The sequence below is a fragment of the Cydia splendana genome, chromosome 18 (assembly GCF_910591565.1).
Source record: "Cydia splendana chromosome 18, ilCydSple1.2, whole genome shotgun sequence".
In the NCBI taxonomy this organism is placed as follows: Eukaryota; Metazoa; Arthropoda; class Insecta; order Lepidoptera; family Tortricidae; genus Cydia; species Cydia splendana.
Genome location: NC_085977.1, coordinates 595,937 through 614,845, shown reverse-complemented (window position 1 = coordinate 614,845; position 18,909 = coordinate 595,937). Strand labels below are relative to the sequence as shown.

At 41.9% G+C, this 18,909-nt stretch overlaps 2 protein-coding genes and 1 long non-coding RNA gene across 9 annotated transcripts in view; all 3 read right to left on the bottom strand.

Moving 5' to 3' along the window:
* LOC134799334 (RNA-binding protein Pasilla) overlaps nucleotides 1-4,366 on the bottom strand; it is a 104,149-nt gene extending 99,783 nt beyond the window's left edge. For 2 of the 7 annotated variants that reach the window (XM_063771732.1, XM_063771733.1), the window contains exons 1-2: nucleotides 3,976-4,365; nucleotides 3,387-3,449 (exon numbers count right to left, since the gene is read on the bottom strand). In XM_063771732.1, coding sequence (XP_063627802.1) covers nucleotides 3,387-3,449; nucleotides 3,976-4,093 — 181 coding nt within the window. In that variant the 5' untranslated portion in view covers nucleotides 4,094-4,365. Of the gene's footprint in view, nucleotides 1-3,386; nucleotides 3,450-3,975 lie in introns of all 7 variants that reach the window. The other 5 variants (XM_063771736.1, XM_063771738.1, XM_063771734.1 and 2 more) reach the window with 4 other exon arrangements.
* Nucleotides 1-18,909, bottom strand: part of LOC134799385 (uncharacterized) — a 170,037-nt gene that overhangs the window by 115,692 nt on the left and 35,436 nt on the right. The window lies entirely within an intron of this gene.
* LOC134799279 (protein YIF1B) lies at nucleotides 6,723-18,691 on the bottom strand. Its single transcript, XM_063771657.1, has 7 exons — nucleotides 18,537-18,691; nucleotides 18,241-18,447; nucleotides 17,830-17,924; nucleotides 16,707-16,874; nucleotides 9,538-9,661; nucleotides 8,925-9,187; nucleotides 6,723-8,817 (listed from the first exon to the last, which is right to left on the bottom strand). The coding sequence occupies exons 1-7, from the start codon at nucleotides 18,559-18,561 to the stop codon at nucleotides 8,587-8,589; spliced, it is 1,113 nt and encodes a 370-aa protein (XP_063627727.1). The 5' UTR covers nucleotides 18,562-18,691; the 3' UTR covers nucleotides 6,723-8,586.

Genomic DNA, 18,909 nt, shown 5'->3' with positions numbered 1-18,909 from the left:
GTTCATATTGCTACTCATTGTGACAAAGTAAAAATGTTACATTAAATAGAATTCCTTGACTGTAGGTCCCTATAAGCTGACTGTAAGCTGGAAGAGATCCCTTATAAGTTATAGGGATAAGTTCGCCTTTGTGTCTGAATTTCTGTAAATTTTACGTGCACCTGTATTGTGTAACTTGTGTACAATAAAGTGATTACTACTAATACTACTAGTACCACTACTACCTATCCTATTTGATGGCCACAGAACACACATTCACAAAATAATCTAACTACAGTATATTACACGTAGGTAAGAAATGCATATTATTAAGTCAAGTTCAATTTAGGATGAGGATAATCGACAATGGAACCTCATAATAAAGGTTTTATAAAAAAACAGAACGCCGCCTCACGTTCTCTCTTGAGCGCTGCATTGCGGGCGGCCACGTACGAGGGGCACTTTATTTACCACTTTGCATTTCATTGCGCCAAACCTCAGTTTTATGCTTCTAGCCGCGGAATTGAGAATTCGCAAGGGAACTTCACTTGATTTACATCAGTGCCGGGGTTTTTTCTCCTTCTTTTCTTAGTTTGCAAGCAAATGGAAACAACACACTATGACGCTAACAGTTACGTAATCAGCTGCAGTAGTAGCGTAGGTATGAGACTGCGCCTCAAAAATAGGTACCATTCTCCAATAGCTTTACAAAAAGAGATAATTATTATGTATCTATAAGTAAATCAATAAGAGTATAGCAGATACCAACTTTTAACGCAAAATGTAGAGATACATCTTTATAAAATTTGTATTATGAGATGCCGGCGGATAGTTATGGCGCGTTGTTCTATCCGCTACTTACATAGACGAAGACTGTATATAGGAACTGTAGGAAGCACAGAGCTTCTCAACATAAAATATGCCCATAAATACTTAACTTCAGGTTTTCTAAACCACCAAGAGCACGGGGTCAGCTTTTTAACATATTTGTATAAATCGACACGGCTTGACTGATGGTATAATAATTTATAACTTTTATCTTTATCGAAGAACCTTTGAACCAATAGCTAAAGACATTCGCAGATTCAATACAAACCCAATAACATAGTCGAAAGTGCGACAAGTGTTAGTGTTTATACATCGTGAAAAAACCTAAGTCAGCCAGATCCAAGACGAATAACAAACCGATATCCTCATAGAATATAAATAAATAAACACAGGTATTCACAATGTTGTTCCGGATGGTTCCTAACAAATAGCCAAACGATTGCACAACTAGCATCAATGTCAACCAGAGTCGTGTTTACATGCATGGCTAATGCAGGCATCATAAATTGACGATAACGACCATCTGATACATACAAACTGCAATTAATAACGAGCCGCGGCGACGGTCGTCCCGACGAGGGGCGTGTTAGTCATTTACCTACGATATTTGTAGACCAATATTACATGGTCAGCGCTATTGATATTTTTCTTTTACTCATGTTTTACTCTATGTTAACGGCGGTACGGTGTATTTGTAGCGATTTTTCCGTGATCAGATAACGCTAAGAATTGCTGAAATGGTGCAGGTAACTACAAAATTATAAGGGGGTAACCAGCTTACATGGGACCATTCGGGGGTAAACTTTAAAAAACACAAAAAAATTGGATTGAAAACTTCAGTCCTCTAAAAGTCTATTAGAAGGAGGAGGAGGCCTTTATAGGCGGTCTACATTTCGTCAGCCAAATGTCGCTATTGATTAGGTACATAAGTTTCTTAAACTTGATGTAATCAAGAAGCCAACGACACTCGACATTGATTCATTGATTTCCCGCGAAGTTCCCTTGACATTTGGGCAAATCTATCACTCGTGGATTACCGCGCCCGCCATGATGTCACGGCTCACGGAACTCAGATAAGTGTCTCCGCGGGCTAAGCTTCGCAACGCTAAGACCCCTAATGGGGATCTGTGCCCTTAAAAGATCGATATAAAGAACAGTCTTAGGTAATTTCTTAATCCTTTTGTCATAAGATGTACAAAGTTTCTATGAATTTATTAGGATTGCAGCCTAGATTTCCTTGTCCCTTGTCTTGACCATAAAACACGTCAGCAAATGAAAGTTTGTGTAGTTTCAGCCTTTTATATAGGCAAATATTAGGCAGTACGATTGATTAAAGGAAATTTCGTATAATGAGGCGACTGGCGATACGGAACTTCCGAAGAAAGCAAAACATGACGACATTTTTTACAAATAGTGGCTTGCCTATCTTGGAGAGAAACGTGGGTAAGTTACATTCGACGACGACAACAACCAAGGAAGTGAGCATTTTTAATGGTTAATCAAAAAACAAGTTTTCTAAACCTAGTTAGTATGTAAAAAAAAAGTTATTAGCAAGTCCTAGCGCAACTGTGCCACCCATCAGTGAGGCACGCCGGAGCTATGCGCTCATGACGCAAGCCCACGACCATACACCTTGCACCGACTCCTACGAAACCTTCAACACAGGCGACCACCACGCAAACTAAACACAACCTTACGCCACAAACAATAGGTGTCTTATCAGCGCACACGTCTGCAGTGCACAGCCGGCAATGACCTTGCCAGCCATCACGAGCGAGACCTTCACACAACTTAGTTAGCTAGATTTTTTGCTTACAATTTTGATTACATATCAACATTAAACAGCAACAATTTAAACATAATAACAATTTTCATTTATACATTGAATTACATTAGTATTATAATTTATAAATTAATGGATAATGTGCCAATCTATGCTCCTACATGCTGTGTTCGCTGACAACTGGACTACCAAAATAAACAGATGGCCAAATACTTACTGAGGTGACGTTACTGAATAATGATAATGCAAATAAATGTTAAGTTTGAATTGTTTGTTAGTTCAGAAGATGTATGACTCTCAAATAAATAAAGCGATTTAAAAGCTTAGATGTGAAATAAAAAATTTCAAGAAGAATAAATAGATTGCGAGTAACCAAATAATAATGGTCGAAAACTGTACACTGCGTGATCACACCAACGATGCGGCGACTAAGCCATGATAGACGCGTGAGCTGCAACATGGCGGGACACCAGCGAGAGCAGGGCTGCACCCTCCTCACACAGTTTAAGTCCCGCCCGCCCCATGACACTTGCCTTGTGTTGACATTGTCACTACTGTGTTATCTCATTCTTATTCATAAAAGGACTTACAGGAAGTGATAATAGTTGCATAAATAAATATGATCTAGCAGTAGGTATTAACCTAATGGAATGAGTCTTGAGTGAATGTGTTGGCAGAGTGTGATGGGGTGAGCGGGCTGTGAGCCGGAGGAGCGGTGAGCGGAGCAGCGCCCGCAGCATGCGCCACAACAACCACAAAGCCAATGAGGAGCGAGAGATGTAGACTGACGACTCACCGAAATGAGACGTAATATTTCCATGGCCGTTGGCCAGAGGCAAGGCCGTCACCAGGTCTTGCACTAAAAAACAACGACTCTCTTTTAACATTGCATACATTATAAATTACTACTACAGTATCACAAGATTGCACAATACGTCAAGTTCTTATCGACCAATGTCGAATTGCTTTGATAAATTAAGTAAACCGCTCTGCGCTAGCCTTATCAACATAGGGATTAATGCTTCGTGTTAATGCTATAAAACTAGTTTCGGTGTTGACGGCTCAGACAGCCTACTGCGAAACTTCAAACGCTAAATTTAAAGTGCACAAACACGGATCAACCTCGTTTCTTATCAATCAAAACAGTCGAAATGATTTCGGAGCCGAGAGTCGACACGGCGCAATTAAAGAGGTCGAACTGATAGCAGCAATTAATTCTGATAAGAATCTAGTCAGAGTGGGTTGGCGCTGCAGAGCCGCAAGTTCGCCAGGTCAATGTTAAGCCCTAGTCACTCGAAGTTTACGCATTGAAGTAAAAACAACATACCTATGTTCTAGTAGTAGTAGGTAGGCAGGTATAGTGAGTACAGGAAGGCGCCACTCACCGGAGCTGAAGTGCGACCTCTTGACGTCGCCATTCTCAGAGTCCCCGTCCAGCGGGCGCTTTCTGGAGTCCGTGATCTCCGGACTGGAGCAAGTATCCATTCCTGTGTCAGCGGCCATGTTGAATTTCAGGGTAAAACTTTAAACTTCTCTAGCATAATAATTCCCATTACGTAATTGCCTAATATTGCATGTATGGGTGCCGCACTTCGTGTTATTAAAACATCATAAAATACACTTAACACTTAAACAACTAAAACGGGGAAAATTTAAGTTTGAAATGATCTAGTTACTAAAATAAGAAATGAAGTGACACAGAGTTGTTACGTCTAAACGTTGTGTGAACGTTTGTCGATACTGCCACTGTTGTGTGGCGCTGCCTGGGCCTCTAGGCCAACCTGAAGCTAGCCGCGGGTGTCACTTGCTAGTGTTGCCAGCATTGTAGTTTGACAGCCACCAGCTGATAAGACTAGTGAAGTGAAACATACAATTAAATCTACCTAATCTGAATCTTATTAGACATTAATATACTGTTCAGTATGAAAATATAAAATTTACAGCTACCTGCGTACATGGCATCGTAATTCAGTGTTATAAACAATCAAATAAGAATTCTAAACTACAGTTTAGCAAGAGTCCCTTGTCACTGGAGCTGACGCAGAGATAATCAAACTGTCTTTTTCTTACACTCGTATTATCACCCCAAAAAAAGAGATGAGTATTATTTTTTGGTTTTACTGTTACTGACGAAATGAGTTTGCCAGTTTACATTTAATAAATAATGTTTGGATTTGGTTTTGCACTTTCAGTAGAGATTTTTATTTTCACTTTTCTGAATATGAACATAATTAAATACTAGTGGCTCTGTGAGCTGTAGACCTCGCGAGCAGAGCTTTAAATTATATGGTGCTAAGAGCTTGAAATATAGTAAATTAAAAAAAAAACAATACGAAATGTAAGTGTAAAAAAAATAAAAAAAGTTATATCCCACATACAAATACTGGGGATCAAACCCAGACTCTCTGTGCAAACAAAAAAAGCGAACGTTTACAAACGGAGCCAAATAGTTCTTAGATAAGCTGACGAAATTTAGCTACTCATTCTCAAGTTAAAATTAGTTAAAGTTAAATATCTCAATACCTTCGAAACCAGCGAAATAAATTTTCTGAATTTTTGGCCATTTAATCTATAAACATATCTCAAAAAGAAAAAACTCTTATGATATCAATACGACTATTTGTTTAGGCGCGATGTATCACGACTCCGCCATTTTTTAAAATTTCCAAAAACTGGATTGACATAAAAAATTTATTTAATCATAGAATCTGGTCACAAAATTTCACGAGAATCGGTTGAGAATTGTGACCTGTAGAGGAGAACATCCGGACGGACATACGAAAGCAAAATGCCCGAGTCAAAACGTAGACCTTCGCTACGCTTCGGTCAATTATGACATGTTTTATTTGAAGATAAGTTGATTAAAGTGGTACGTTTTTTTAGCAATTTAATTTCATATTAGCTATTTGCCTTCTTATTCCTATAATATTTTCAAGCACAGTATGAAACAATAACCCTTATACCTACTTTTTTCTTTAATTTGCCGCTTTTTAGGGTTCCGTACCCAAAGGGTAAAACGGGACCCTATTACTAAGACTCCGCTGTCCGTCCGTCCGTCTGTCACCAGGCTGTATCTCACGAACCGTGACAGCTAGACAGTTGAAATCTTCACAGAAGATGTATTTCTGTTGCCGCTATAACAAAAAATACTAAAAACAGAATAAAATAAAGATTTAAGTGGGGCTCCCATACAACAAACGTGATTTTTGACCGAAGTTAAGCAACGTCGGGCGGGGTCAGTACTTGGATGGGTGACCGTTTTTATAGATAATGGTACGACTCGCACTTGGCCGGTTTTTTTTTCTACTGACGGAAATGGCTTGACAGTTTTTTATTAAGCAGTTGAGTTTACGTATACGGTTAGTCGATGGATTGTGATAGTATTCGACTAGCAAGAATCGATTACATCACTATTTTGACATAATGCGCCAAGGTCGTTCCACAGCCAACCAGAGCTTGTTACTAACTTCAGAGGCATTAATGTAATATTTTTTGCGCGACTTACGAATAAATTATACAGTAATTAGAAAACATGACGGCATTATGAATATTTGCCGATAGATCTGTTTACTATTCATAACTTTACGACAGAATACATCAATATTAAATACTGTAACCTGGTGGCTAATAACTAGAAAGAAGAAAAAAAAACAACAAAAAGGTTGTGTTAGGTATTGAATACAAATAAAAGTTTATGAAATTATTACGTAGATACGACTCATCTCTCATAATGGGTATTGAACAATGTTTTCTAGTGCTTAAAAACGACGCGCTAATGTGGGGAGGCGTCGATTCAAGAGCTAGAAACTAGGTCAAGGTGTAGCGTTGTTCCATCTCGCTCGCTCCGCTGGCCGCCGGCTATGCGCGTCCCGCTCCGAGGCCGGGCCGGTGGACTGTGTTACTGGATTAGGTCATAGACGCGTGCGTCTTAATTCCATTATAGTTTTATTGTTATTTATGTACCAATTTGCATTAATGGTTCTGTTTACACAGGAGCTTCATACTTTAGCTCTTTCCTTGTTAAGGGAAAAGGTATAAATATAGTTCGACTAAATGATGTTTTGATTTTGATCTACCTTTGTTTTATTTTAACGACCGGTTAAAATAAACAGGAATGAAATAAATGCAACAATTTTAAAAAACTAGCTTTTTAATATAATGCAAGGATTAGTAAAAATACACGTTTATAATCATAATCATAGGGGATAGGCGGTTAAGCCCGAATGTCGGTCAAAATGCAGTTGGTATTTTTTTGTAAATATGTACACACATAGAATTTTCATAAAACCAATTGATGGACTGGGAATAAACTGGCTAATTTTAAATGCAGTTAAGGTTTAAAATGGAAACACTTAAATAAAAAAAAGTATATTTAAGTAAAATGCCTATATCTAGGTAAGTACCTAAAAACAATAGATAAAAAGCAACACATAGGTATTTAAATATTTCCTAAGATTTTTAAATAAGGTTGCCTTTACTAAAATTACAGTTAATATGACTTATCGACTGGTAGGCTCGGACCAAGCTAACTCTGCATGGCATTTGCAATGACAAAGTGTGACAATGTCATTCATTAATGACAAATTTCTATGAAAATATGACGTTTATAATGACACCACCTCACTTTGTTATATTCAAGTCGGTGACTCTAGCAGTGTCATATTATTGTTATATAATGACTCTGAAATTAAAAAAGGAAATCTTTTTTATAGTTCCCCTTCATACAAATCTAGAGGTAGGAAGTCAATTCAAATTACAAAATGTTATCAAATCCGTTGGAACGGTGTTTATTTACAAAGGTTTAATTACCTAATAGTAAATTAATAGCAGTCGTTAGGACACAGCCCATTTCTGAGAAAACTAAATCTGTACATTCAAAACAGCTTAAGCGCCTATGAAAAGTTTAGGTACTTTCGTCGTGTTTGTAATGTAATTCGTAAATGAGATCGGCTATGTGCTAACGACTTTGCTAATTTATATTACAGGTTTCATTACGGTAATGACAGTCACATTATCCTGCTCAACTCGAATGGTCATTTTAGTAGGAAAATAACATTGGCTATTATACCCATATACACTGTTAACTGATAATTCATGAATCTTATTGCAAAGATTTAAGGTTCAATGTTGGTCAGTTAAGAGTACTGAATGCTGATGTTAATGATACTGGTACCATCGCCCACCGGTGGACCTTATGCCATTTGTAATAAATAAGGTCCACCGATGTACAGTTAGGAGTGTTGCTATTTGTGAACGCTTGTAGCACGCTTGACTGTTTGACTGTAGCCCTTATCTTGTTGAAACAAGATTCACAAATGGTCAGTCAACTGTATCGATGAGGGTACCCTGTTATAATGAGGCAGATGATAAATAGTATCATTTCTTACCACATCAACAACTTCGAATCATTATTAAAACAAGCTGCCCAGACATTTGTTTAACTATGCTTGTAATATAGACCTTATAATCATTGAATTAAGGTAGAGAAATGAAATTGTCATCTGCATTTTCAGGTGTCGTTGCATAGAGTGGTTGCAAAGCAAAGAATATTGAAATCATTTGATTTTTTGGCATGATCATGAATTGATGAAATAATTATTAGGTGAATTTGTTTTAGCCCAGATCACTTACAAAGTAATTTGAACGTAAATAAAGTTAATGTGTAAAAACGGTATACTTCCCATTATTTTTTGTTTGTTATTGTTACAAGGATATCGATGAAACATTGTTTCCAGTGTGATCAGATCAGCTTAACAGAAAGGTGTACCATAAATTCAAATTTAAAGCGGTTTTGACATTACAATATGTCACGGTGAGCGAAGTGATTTACTTGCATGCATTTTTAAATCTATCGCTCCGTTCACCGCGGTAGATTTGGATGCCAGTTTGTACATCGCCTAAAATGAACATAGCCCAGATTAATATCCTACTACAAGGCGATTTCTTTCTTTTTAACGCCTCATTTAACAGACAATTGCCATTCTTCAGTCAGTTTGCTATCGCGTCGCCACCGGAGCCGCTACAGTCGCAGCGGGTACTAGATGGTAGGTCAACCACCAGCAGAGTAACGGTTGCGTGATGGCCACGAACAGGAGGAAGTAGACGCGGCGCTTGGTGCCGCCGGAGGGCTTGTAGGAGTCGGCGTAGGGGTTCGCGCCGTAGCCGTACGCCGCCGCCGGCGAGGGCGCCGCCGAGCCCGCCAGCACCTGCACGCGGAGCGTCTTTACCTGGAACAAGTTAGGAAATTAACAAAAAATCGCATATATCTTCTGATGAAGTTAGAGGGTCACAACTAACTATCCAGAGTATGGACAACATACACTCGGACACTCACCAAGAAGTAAGACAGCGCAATACTACAGTACCCCAGCATACTGTAGTACCCCGTCCGGCCCGCGACCAGCGCGGCCAGCAGACTGGCTATCATGGCCGTGTACTTGTACCCGGAGTACGCCAGCAGGTCTAGCGTCCGCAGGTTCGTGTGTGTGTGCGTGATGTACAGGGTGACGGTGTAGACGAGCATCTCGAACACGATGTAGGCGAGCGCGCTGGACGCCTGCATGCTGATTTGTTCGGGGGAGAAGCGGTGCTGGAGACCTGAGAAAATAAATTTTCGTTCATACTTATACCATGGAACGTAATTTTCGCGTACTTTATGGTTTTATAGGAAGTTTCTTCGGCTACAGGCACTAAACTGGAAAAATCGCAAGAAAAAATACAGACAGGGTTTTAGTTTCTGATAAAATTATTGCTATTGATTTAAGCAGTCATTTATAAACAACTGTCAAATCTACCAAGGCGTCGCTACGTTTCATGAATACCACATTCATTTTGATATACATCCTCTCGTAATGATTAGTTTAAAAATGAATCTATACTATAACTCATCCATCAGCAGACAGCCAGATACTAGCAAACCAGACTACTGAAGACGTATATATACTCACCCAGCATGAATCCAGCCAACAATACGTAGGTGACGTAGCCCATGGCCGGCAGGTACAGGTCTGGTGCGTTCAGGTCGTAGCGTGGTTGGACGGGGCTCTCTTGGTCGTATTTTACCATCCACTCCTGAAAATAATACAATAATTACCTGTCTTAGTTTGTAGTGGTTCTTTCCAATAAAAATGATCAAATTATGCACTATACTTTTATTTTAAACTATATAGAACATTACACAGTACATTTTAGGATAATTAGCGAAAAGAAAAATAAATGAGTAAATTAACGTCCGTTCGGTATGACTCGCATTCGGATCTCTGGTTGGTGGGGTCCCTGCCCCGCGCGCCCTCACCCCGAGCGCTCGGTACTTGTCGGCAACATCCTCCACCCCAGTGCTGCTTAGCAGCACTCACCATCTATTGGTATACGGGCTACGCGTGCAGCCGATCGGGTAAGTACACCACTCTTGGTTTTAATCCTAACGGCTCTTACTCGGCCGTCTTTGCCTGGCAACAGCTGTTCTACTAATCCTTTTGGCCAGGCGCAGCGAGGTCCATCTGGGTCTACAATTAGGACGAGGTCTCCCACTTGTAAGGGCCTCACTTCTTGTGTCCATTTTTTTCGTGGTAGCAAGTCCGGGAGAATTTCTTTCACCCATCTTCTCCAGTATAAGTCGGCCAGCCGTTGGGCGATTCTCCACTGCTTTTTCAGGAAATATTCAGAGTCATTGTAAGCGCCAAGGTGGGGTAAGATAGAAGAAGATCCAAGCAGAAAATGGTTAGGCGTTAAAGTTTCTGTGCTTCCAGGTTCTACGGAGACGTGCGTTAGTGGCCGGCTGTTTACTATGCTTTCGACCTCTGCCAAAAATGTACACAGGGTCTCTTCTCGAGGGGCTCTCTCTTTCAGCACGATCTTCATGCATTCTTTAACGGTTCTGATCTGCCTTTCCCACGCTCCACCCCAATGTGGACTTCCGGGTGGGATAAATATCCATTTAGTCCCATAGTTCAATGACTCACGCTTAAGGTACTCCTGGTCCAACTCCTGAATTGACTTTCGTAGTTCTGCATCAGCTCCTCGAAGATTGGTACCATTATCAGAGTATAGGTACTGCGGCCAGCCGCGTCGTGCTCCCATTCGTCTGAGAGCCATTATAAATGAATCTGAGGTAAGTGAGTTTACTAATTCGATGTGCACTGCCCTCACAGTTAAACATGTAAACAAAACTCCGTACCTCTTTTGTCTACCTCTTCCCACAGTAACTTCTAAAGGCCCGAAGAGGTCAACGCCAGTGTAGGTAAAGGCGCGCTGATGATGAGCAACGCGGGCAGGCGGTAAGTCTCCCATTCGTGGGATTTCTTGTTTACATTTCCTTATTCTACATAGCATACATTTTTTTGTAACATTTTTAACTGTCGGTCGTAATCTTAATATCCAATGCCTTTGTTTCAGGTTATTAACAACAGTTTCCTGGTTCCCGTGCGCTGCGAGAACGTGGTGATGCTTCACTAGCAGCCTCGCTATGTAGTCTCGTCCGTCCAAGATCGAAGGTCGTTTTATTTCAGGTCCGACTTCAGCAGCGGCGTCTATGCGGCCCCCGAGGCGTAGGACTTCGTGTTCGTCGAGGTACGGCGATAAGGTAAGTAATCTACTTGTTTTAGGTAAGTATAATCTATTTTTCAGTTTCAGGATTTCTTCGGAGAACGTCTGCGCTTGAGAATATTTTATAAGTAACCTTTCAGCCTTCTCCATTACAGCGCCGTCCTCTTCATTCATATGTTTACATTTGTTTATAAACTTTAGCATTATAAAAGTAGCCCTGAGTAATCGTAACCACGATGAAAACCTTGTAGGCTCAGGTATAGGTATGTTTTCCTTATTGCACGACGTCATCGTCATAACACATTCTAACTCGTCATTGTTTACGTCGGCATTCAAAATGTTTTGCGGCCACTCGTTCTCACTTTTTTGTAAAAATGCAGGTCCCTGGATCCACTCGGTAGGCAACACACAACGGTCGTATGATTCCCTGGTAGGTATATCGGCGACATTCAGATGCGTAGGTACATATCTCCACTCGCTCGCGTGTGATAAATCATCTATTTCACCAAGCCGGTTCGCAATGTAAGGTTTGTATGTACGCGCGTTGTTTCGTATCCAGTACAGAACCACTGTGGCGTCACACCAAAATATACGACGATCTGGTTTTATTCTGTGTTCCTTAATTATTGTTTCGGCTAATCGAGCTGCCATAACTGCCGAATTCAATTCTAAACGAGGCACAGTCGATTTCTTCAGGCCTGCAATACGACATTTACTGACTATAAATGCCGTGCGAACTGTGTTGTTTTCTTGCCAGCGCCAGTATGCTACTGCGCACATAACTTTCATTGACGAGTCGCAAAATAAATGAAGTTGTAGATCTTTATAACTATTCATAGTTATTAAATCTTGTTTTTGTGCAGGCGCATCGCCGCCCGCTGCACTGATAACAGGTACTAACCGCGTCCCGCTCGCTCTCGCGGTATCTGTGGATGTCTCGCTCTCTCTTGTAGACGCTGTTACCATCTCGCTCGCACTTGGAGACTCTGTGACTCTCTCGTTCGCACTTGTAGCGGCATGATGATAATATCTAGGTAGACGTATCTTGCGCATCAATTCTAATTGATTTATCCATTTTAGCCATTTTTCGTAGACGACGTCAGGTACTTGTTCATCCCAAGTAACGCCTAAATGCCACGTTAATTGAACAATTAATCTTCCATTTATGGTGAAAGGCGCTAAAAATCCATACACGTCAAAAATCGACATTACTACTCGTAAAATGTCTCTTTTCGTAGGCCTTTCTTTCCCGTGGATTATATTTTCAGATAACTTTTTCAGTGATACATCGAACCCGAGCGTATCTTCAGTGGGATTCCACAACAATCCAAGTGTTCGCTCGCCCTCATACTGTTGTCCGACTTTGAACGTTACTGCACTGTTACCGAAAGTCTCTTTTGGAATGCTGTTGATGACGGTTTGACTGTTGCTATTCCAATTGCGTATATGAAAATCGCCTTGCGCATGTATATAGGTGACGTCACGGACTAGCTTCATTGCAGTTTCTTCATCAGGTAAGCTGTCGATGTAGTCGTCGACGTAGTGTTGCGTGTATATAGCATTAGCCGCCTCCGGATATGTAGATTCGAAGCGTCGCACATTTTTATTTTTGATGAATTGTGCTATGAACGGCGCACAATTGGCTCCGAATATGAGTGACGTCATCAGGTAGGTATCTATAGGATCTTCGGGCTTATCTCGGTATAGAAAGCGTAGGGCTTGCTGATCTTCGGGTTTTATTTTAACTCTGAGAAACATATCCTTGATATCGCCAGAGATCGCGACCTTGTTTTCGCGGAATCGCCACATGATTCCTATTAACGGTACTAGTAGGTCGGGACCTTTATGTAGGTAGCTATTTAGACTAAACCCTTTTGTTTTAGCTGACCCATCAAAAACCAGACGGAGGCTCTTCTTATTTGGATTATCCACGCCATGAGTAGGTAAGTACCAAGTTCTAGTAGATGTGACTGGATTCTTCAGTTTCTCAGCGTATTTATTGTCCAACAAATGTTGTATGCGTTCTTTAAGGCTTGGCCACACACAGAGCGCGACGCAGCGCCGCGTCCGCGCCGCGTGATGCCGACGCGAAGCCTGGTCAAACAGGGCGCGCGCCGATCGCGCCGGCCTCACGCTCTCAACACGCCCTCAAGGCGCGCGTGAACGCGGCGCGGCCGCGCGGGAACGCGGCGCACCGCTCGCTGCCTACGTCCGATCCTACTGACGTGACCTTGCGCGACGCGGCGGGCCGCCGCGTTCGCTCGGCGCAGCGCTGCGCACGCGCCGCGCGGACGCAATGGGCCGCGCGGCGCGGGGCGCGACAGAAGCGGGGCGTGATACCGGCGGGACGCAGTCTGTTTGACGTCGGTAACCTGTTAGCATGTGCCGCGGTCGCGCGGCGTGGACGCGGCGCTGCGTCGCGCTCTGTATGTGGCCAAGCCTTTATACCTTCGTGCATACTCTTCACTCCTTTTCATTTTTAGCTCAACTCCTTTCAGTCGTGATAATGCATTTGGATACGAGTCGACGGTGACACAGTGAGGATCCTTCCAAGGTAAGCCGACTTGCCATTGGCCATCGATAAGTTCAGAGGTTTGTTCCAGGTGCTCCTGGGCCAGTACGTCCTCCGAGTTCTGCCGAGGGTTAGCAGATATGCCCATTGAATCGATGGAGAAAGATCGACGTATGTCTTCTTGCAGTTCACGTAGAATTTGATTATTTTCAGTTGCAATATCTTGCTCATAGTTATGACTAAGATGTAATGAAGTATGTATTTCCCTTTGTTTCATTACAGTTGCACGTTGACACGGACCGTGCACGCACCAGCCCAGCGGGGTACGAGTCGCATAGGGTTCATTTTGGCCGCCCTCCACGACCTCTAGTGGTACATGCAAGTGGTAGTTGTCTTGTCCAATAAGAATTTCAGGTTTCTGATTTTGAGCACACAAGTAGTTTTTTATACGGTCTAGGTACTTGTAGTTACCGCACTTAACAAGTCCTATGTTTTGTACAGGTAAGTCCAGATTGTTTGTACTACGCGCGGTTAAGTTGAACATTGTCCCGGCACTATTAGATATCGAGCAATCGATCAGCTGTGTTTCGCACTTCAGTTCTGAATTGACCCAAGCGCCGCGCACATTTAAACACTGACGGCGCCCGCGCAGCCCCGCGCGCTCCGCGAGTTCCGTGCTTATGAAAGACACGCTGCTTCCATCATCAAGCATACCGGTCGTTTTAATTTTACCGTTAGGTCCATGAAGGTATATCGGCACGACTTTTAATAGCACTTCGCGCTGGTTAACGTTTATATGCGTAACAGTTTCAGTTTGAGCACTAGTGTCCGACACTTCTACAACGTTATAAGGAGTCGAACGCGAACTTTGACCCGATACGTAATGCAGGAGCCGGTGGTGAGCCTGCCCGCACCCCTCCACGTCACACGTCGCGGCCGTGCACGATTGTCTATCACGATGCGATAATAAACACTTATAACACAAACCGAATCGCTTCACATACTGCCAACGGTCCTTGCGTAGTGATTTTTTAAACTTTTTGCATTCTGGTAAATTATGATTTCCTACGCGGCAAAAGCGGCACTTATCAGTATTGTTCGTTTGCGCACTTTGCACTAAAATAGTTTGCGGTTTATAGTCACTGTTTTCACTATAGTTTTTACGTTTATAGTCTGATCGCACTTGCATAAGAGAAGCACTGCAGGTTGACACTTTCATAGCTTCCTCGTGGAGAAACTCGGAGAGGATATCAAGTTTAGATTTAGTTCCTTCTTTAATTAGCGCGTAACTGTAGTCATTCCACTTGGGTAACAACACCGTAGGTAGCTTAGATAAGATAATGCCGACTATGCTCATTTCTTGCAGGTACTCTCCGCGACCTAAGGCACGAACAGCTGTGACGTAATTTTTTATCTTCACGGAAAACGTAACTATTTCTTTGTGGTATTCCGGTGGCAGAGCGTGTAGTTTTTTAATTTCTATTAACATACGCGATATTATTAATTCCGGATTTCCAAATTGTAACTCAAGAGTTGACATTAGAGTTTCAGTTGATGTGCCACTAATAAGCAGCGCGTTTACAGATTCTTTTGCGGGACCACGTAGGCACTTTCTTAAACGCCACATATTTTCAATATCGCTGAAACTACACACTCTGGTCGATTCTTCGAAAGCTTGTTTGAATTGTAACCACTCCATTGGTTCACCGTAGAACAAAGGCAGTTCCTTCGGGGTGCTGATGCGGCTCAGCAGTCTTGCGTTTTGGTTATTGTTGGATGCAGATACGGTGGCCAATTCCTTTAGTGCGCTGGCTAACTCCTGAACTGGCAACTCGGTGCCGGCGACTACTGCTGCTGACGAACACAGCGCGCCCGGGTTATTTCCAGTTTCGGGGACGTGCTGTGACTCCAGTTCCAGTTGGCTGCGCTCGACCCACCTGGCAACATCACTTTTAACCGACTGATGGTCTTGTTCTGACGGTTCAGATTCTTCAGATGGACTGTATTCATCAAGGTTGGCGAGATCTACTTGTAGTTTTTTGTCTATCAAGTCCATTTGTATGCGAGCCTTTGCTTCAGCTGCTTCCAGCTCCAGCTTCTTCCTTTGTGCCACAATAGATGACGACGATGACCTTTTAGAACCATGGTAGCTGGTTTTGCGAGAATGATGACTTAGCGGCTTCGCGATCTTTCTTTGTTCGGAATGTTCGGATTTTATATGACTACCCGTTTCTAAAATAATAGTCTTGTCGATCGGTTTCTTTGGTTCTTCATCTTTTACAGGTGTCTGCGGCTGCTGGATTGAAGCCTGTTTACGTTCTTCTTCTTTTCTTTCCATTTCACGTCTTGTAGTACTACGTGTGTTGACCATCTTTGGTGTATGGAACATCAAATCCGGCTTCGAAGACCACTTTGTCTTAGTTTGTAGTGGTTCTTTCCAATAAAAATGATCAAATTATGCACTATACTTTTATTTTAAACTATATAGAACATTACACAGTACATTTTAGGATAATTAGCGAAAAGAAAAATAAATGAGTAAATTAACGTCCGTTCGGTATGACTCGCATTCGGATCTCTGGTTGGTGGGGTCCCTGCCCCGCGCGCCCTCACCCCGAGCGCTCGGTACTTGTCGGCAACATTACCTTTTATATAATACCACCATTGAAGTAAATAGTAAGCGACTAGTGTGTATATGTGTAGTAGTAGATGTGGGACACTTGTGGACATCACCAACACTGAGGTTAGGTACAGACGCGAATCATATAAAACACTTAGTATTACTCTTTGCATTTGCCTTTTTTTGATCTCTTCTACATTCTGGCTCCAAAAACACTATGCTACTCTTTTGATATTTCTAAGAAATCCTACCTTTCTCACGTGAGGTTCAATTTGGTAATATATTTTTAATTTTATTTACTGAAAGCTACTGGTTTCAGAAATAACAAGTAAGGATTTGTGACACTGGTAGATTTTCCCCCTATTGGTTACTATGGGCACGTAACGGCCTAGTTCACGTGCCTAGCTACGTTCTGTGTTACAGCTACAAGTGCTACAGACCTTGTGCGTGTAGGGGAACAGTATGAGCATGAGCTTCCGCAGCACGTAGCGCGTGTCCACGGCGAAGTAGTACCGCAGCCGCGCGACTGGCACGTAGCGGCCTATTTCACGCTGTACGGCTTCACGTCCCGCTGCCGCTAGTTGGTTGCCGTACTGCAGCGCCATGTCCTGATAATAAAAATTGACATTTATTATGTCCACTAAAGCTGCACGCGATGGGTCAGCCCTACCAGAAAACATTTCTAAGCATTAAAGTGCGATTTTTGGTTGGCCATTAGTACTTTCATTATCATATGGGTCAATGGCAGGTCAATGTATGAAATTCTTCATGCTTAGTGTCCATAGTCATACTTTAACAAAAGGCTGCATTCCTGTGACTCCACTAAACAGGGCAGAACATATGCAACTAAATTTGAAATACTCAATGGCACCACAGTCAAACAGTTTTAAGGAACAGGAAGAGCACAGAATATAAAAATTTGCTTACATACATAACTATGACTATACAGTTTTTTGATAAAACAATAATATCAGTAAACAAAACAGGAACATTAATTTGTAGAAAGTTTTTTTGATAATTCTGCAGTACTTTAACCCATGGAGCGGCAGACCTCAAGTAGTGAAAAATATTACCCTGCCCCTACATTTTTAGGGTTCCGTACCCAAAGGGTAAAACGGGACCCTATTACTGTCACCCATCTATGACTTCGCTGTCCGTCCGTCCGTCCGTCCGTCCGTCCGTCCGTCTGTCACCAGGCTGTATCTCACGAACCGTGATAGCTAGACAGTTGAAATTTTCACAGATGATGTATTTCTGTTGCCACTATAACAACAAATACTAAAAACAGAATAAAATAAAGATTTAAATGGGGCTCCCATACAACAAACGTGATTTTTGACCAAAGTTAAGCAACGTCGGGAGTGGTCAGTACTTGGGTGGGTGACCGTTTTTTTTTTGCTTTTTTTTCGTTTTTTTTTTTTGCATTATGGTATGGAACCCTTCGTGCGCGAGTCCGACTCGCACTTGCCCGGTTTTTTTTAACTTTGCTGCCTTTTTCTACTGACAGAAATGGCTTGTTAAACTTAAACTAAAAGTATGCCACCTAAAAGTGATAGTACATACCTGCACAACAGGTTGTTGCAGCATGGAGCCGATCTGACCTGGAGAGGCCATGGCAGTCATCGGAGACTGAGGGTATCCTCCCATGTAGCCATAATCTGAAAAGTTTTATTACCATTGTATTTAGGCAAATATGGCTATGTCACTATCTTCACCAATATTATAGGTATACAATCATTGTATGAATTTGTTGATTAAAGATTGGCATATTAGCAAATTCATCCAATAATTTAAACACTATGTTGCCAGGACTAGCTTTTCCTTGCAAGTAAGTCAACTCAGAACTCATATTCTGAAATGAACTTAAAATCTTCTCATTTACGTTTTTATTTTATAATGGAAGCAACATGTTGCAGCTGTAGACAAGAATCAGATAAATTAGCCAGTTGTTTTAGTTCTAGCACAAATTCTCACTAGGTGGCTGCGGTGGCGCGACGAAGTCCTGTCCGGCGTCGAGCTGAATGCCCTCCTGGTGCGGCGGCGCGCCAAACGTCGGGCTGTAGGACGGCGCGGGGCTGAAGCCGGGCGCCGGGCTGTACGCCGGCGGCTGCGGGGCCGGGGCGCCCATCGCCGCCACGTCGCTCACCCGCTTCGCCTTCCGCAGACCCCCGGCCTGACCCACTGAGGAAATGCACCCACGAAAAGGTCATCAACTTTACTGATAGATGAATAACCACATGAATTAGAACAAGACACGAGCAAGCACTCACCATTTCTGGAAGCATTGAAATTCATTTCTATGACAATTTATACACTAGCAGTAAAGTAGAAACATAGTAAGAATATAATTAGCAGGCTTTTTCAGTTATTTCGCTGAATTAAACACATCATCAGCGACTTGTCTCAATTTTAGTTTGACATCTCAGTGACAGTCATTTTCTGCTTCGTTCTACGGTAGATGTTCAGAAAATTCATTAAAAAAAAAATGGAGTGCAATTTTTTTTTGAGAATATTAGTATTCAAATTTGGGTTTTTATTTTGATTAAATCTATAACTTCCTACTCTACGTTATTTCTGCATATCAGTAAACAAAAATTTTCATATTAGTAAAATGAAATCGCGTAAGCTGGAACGTAATTTATA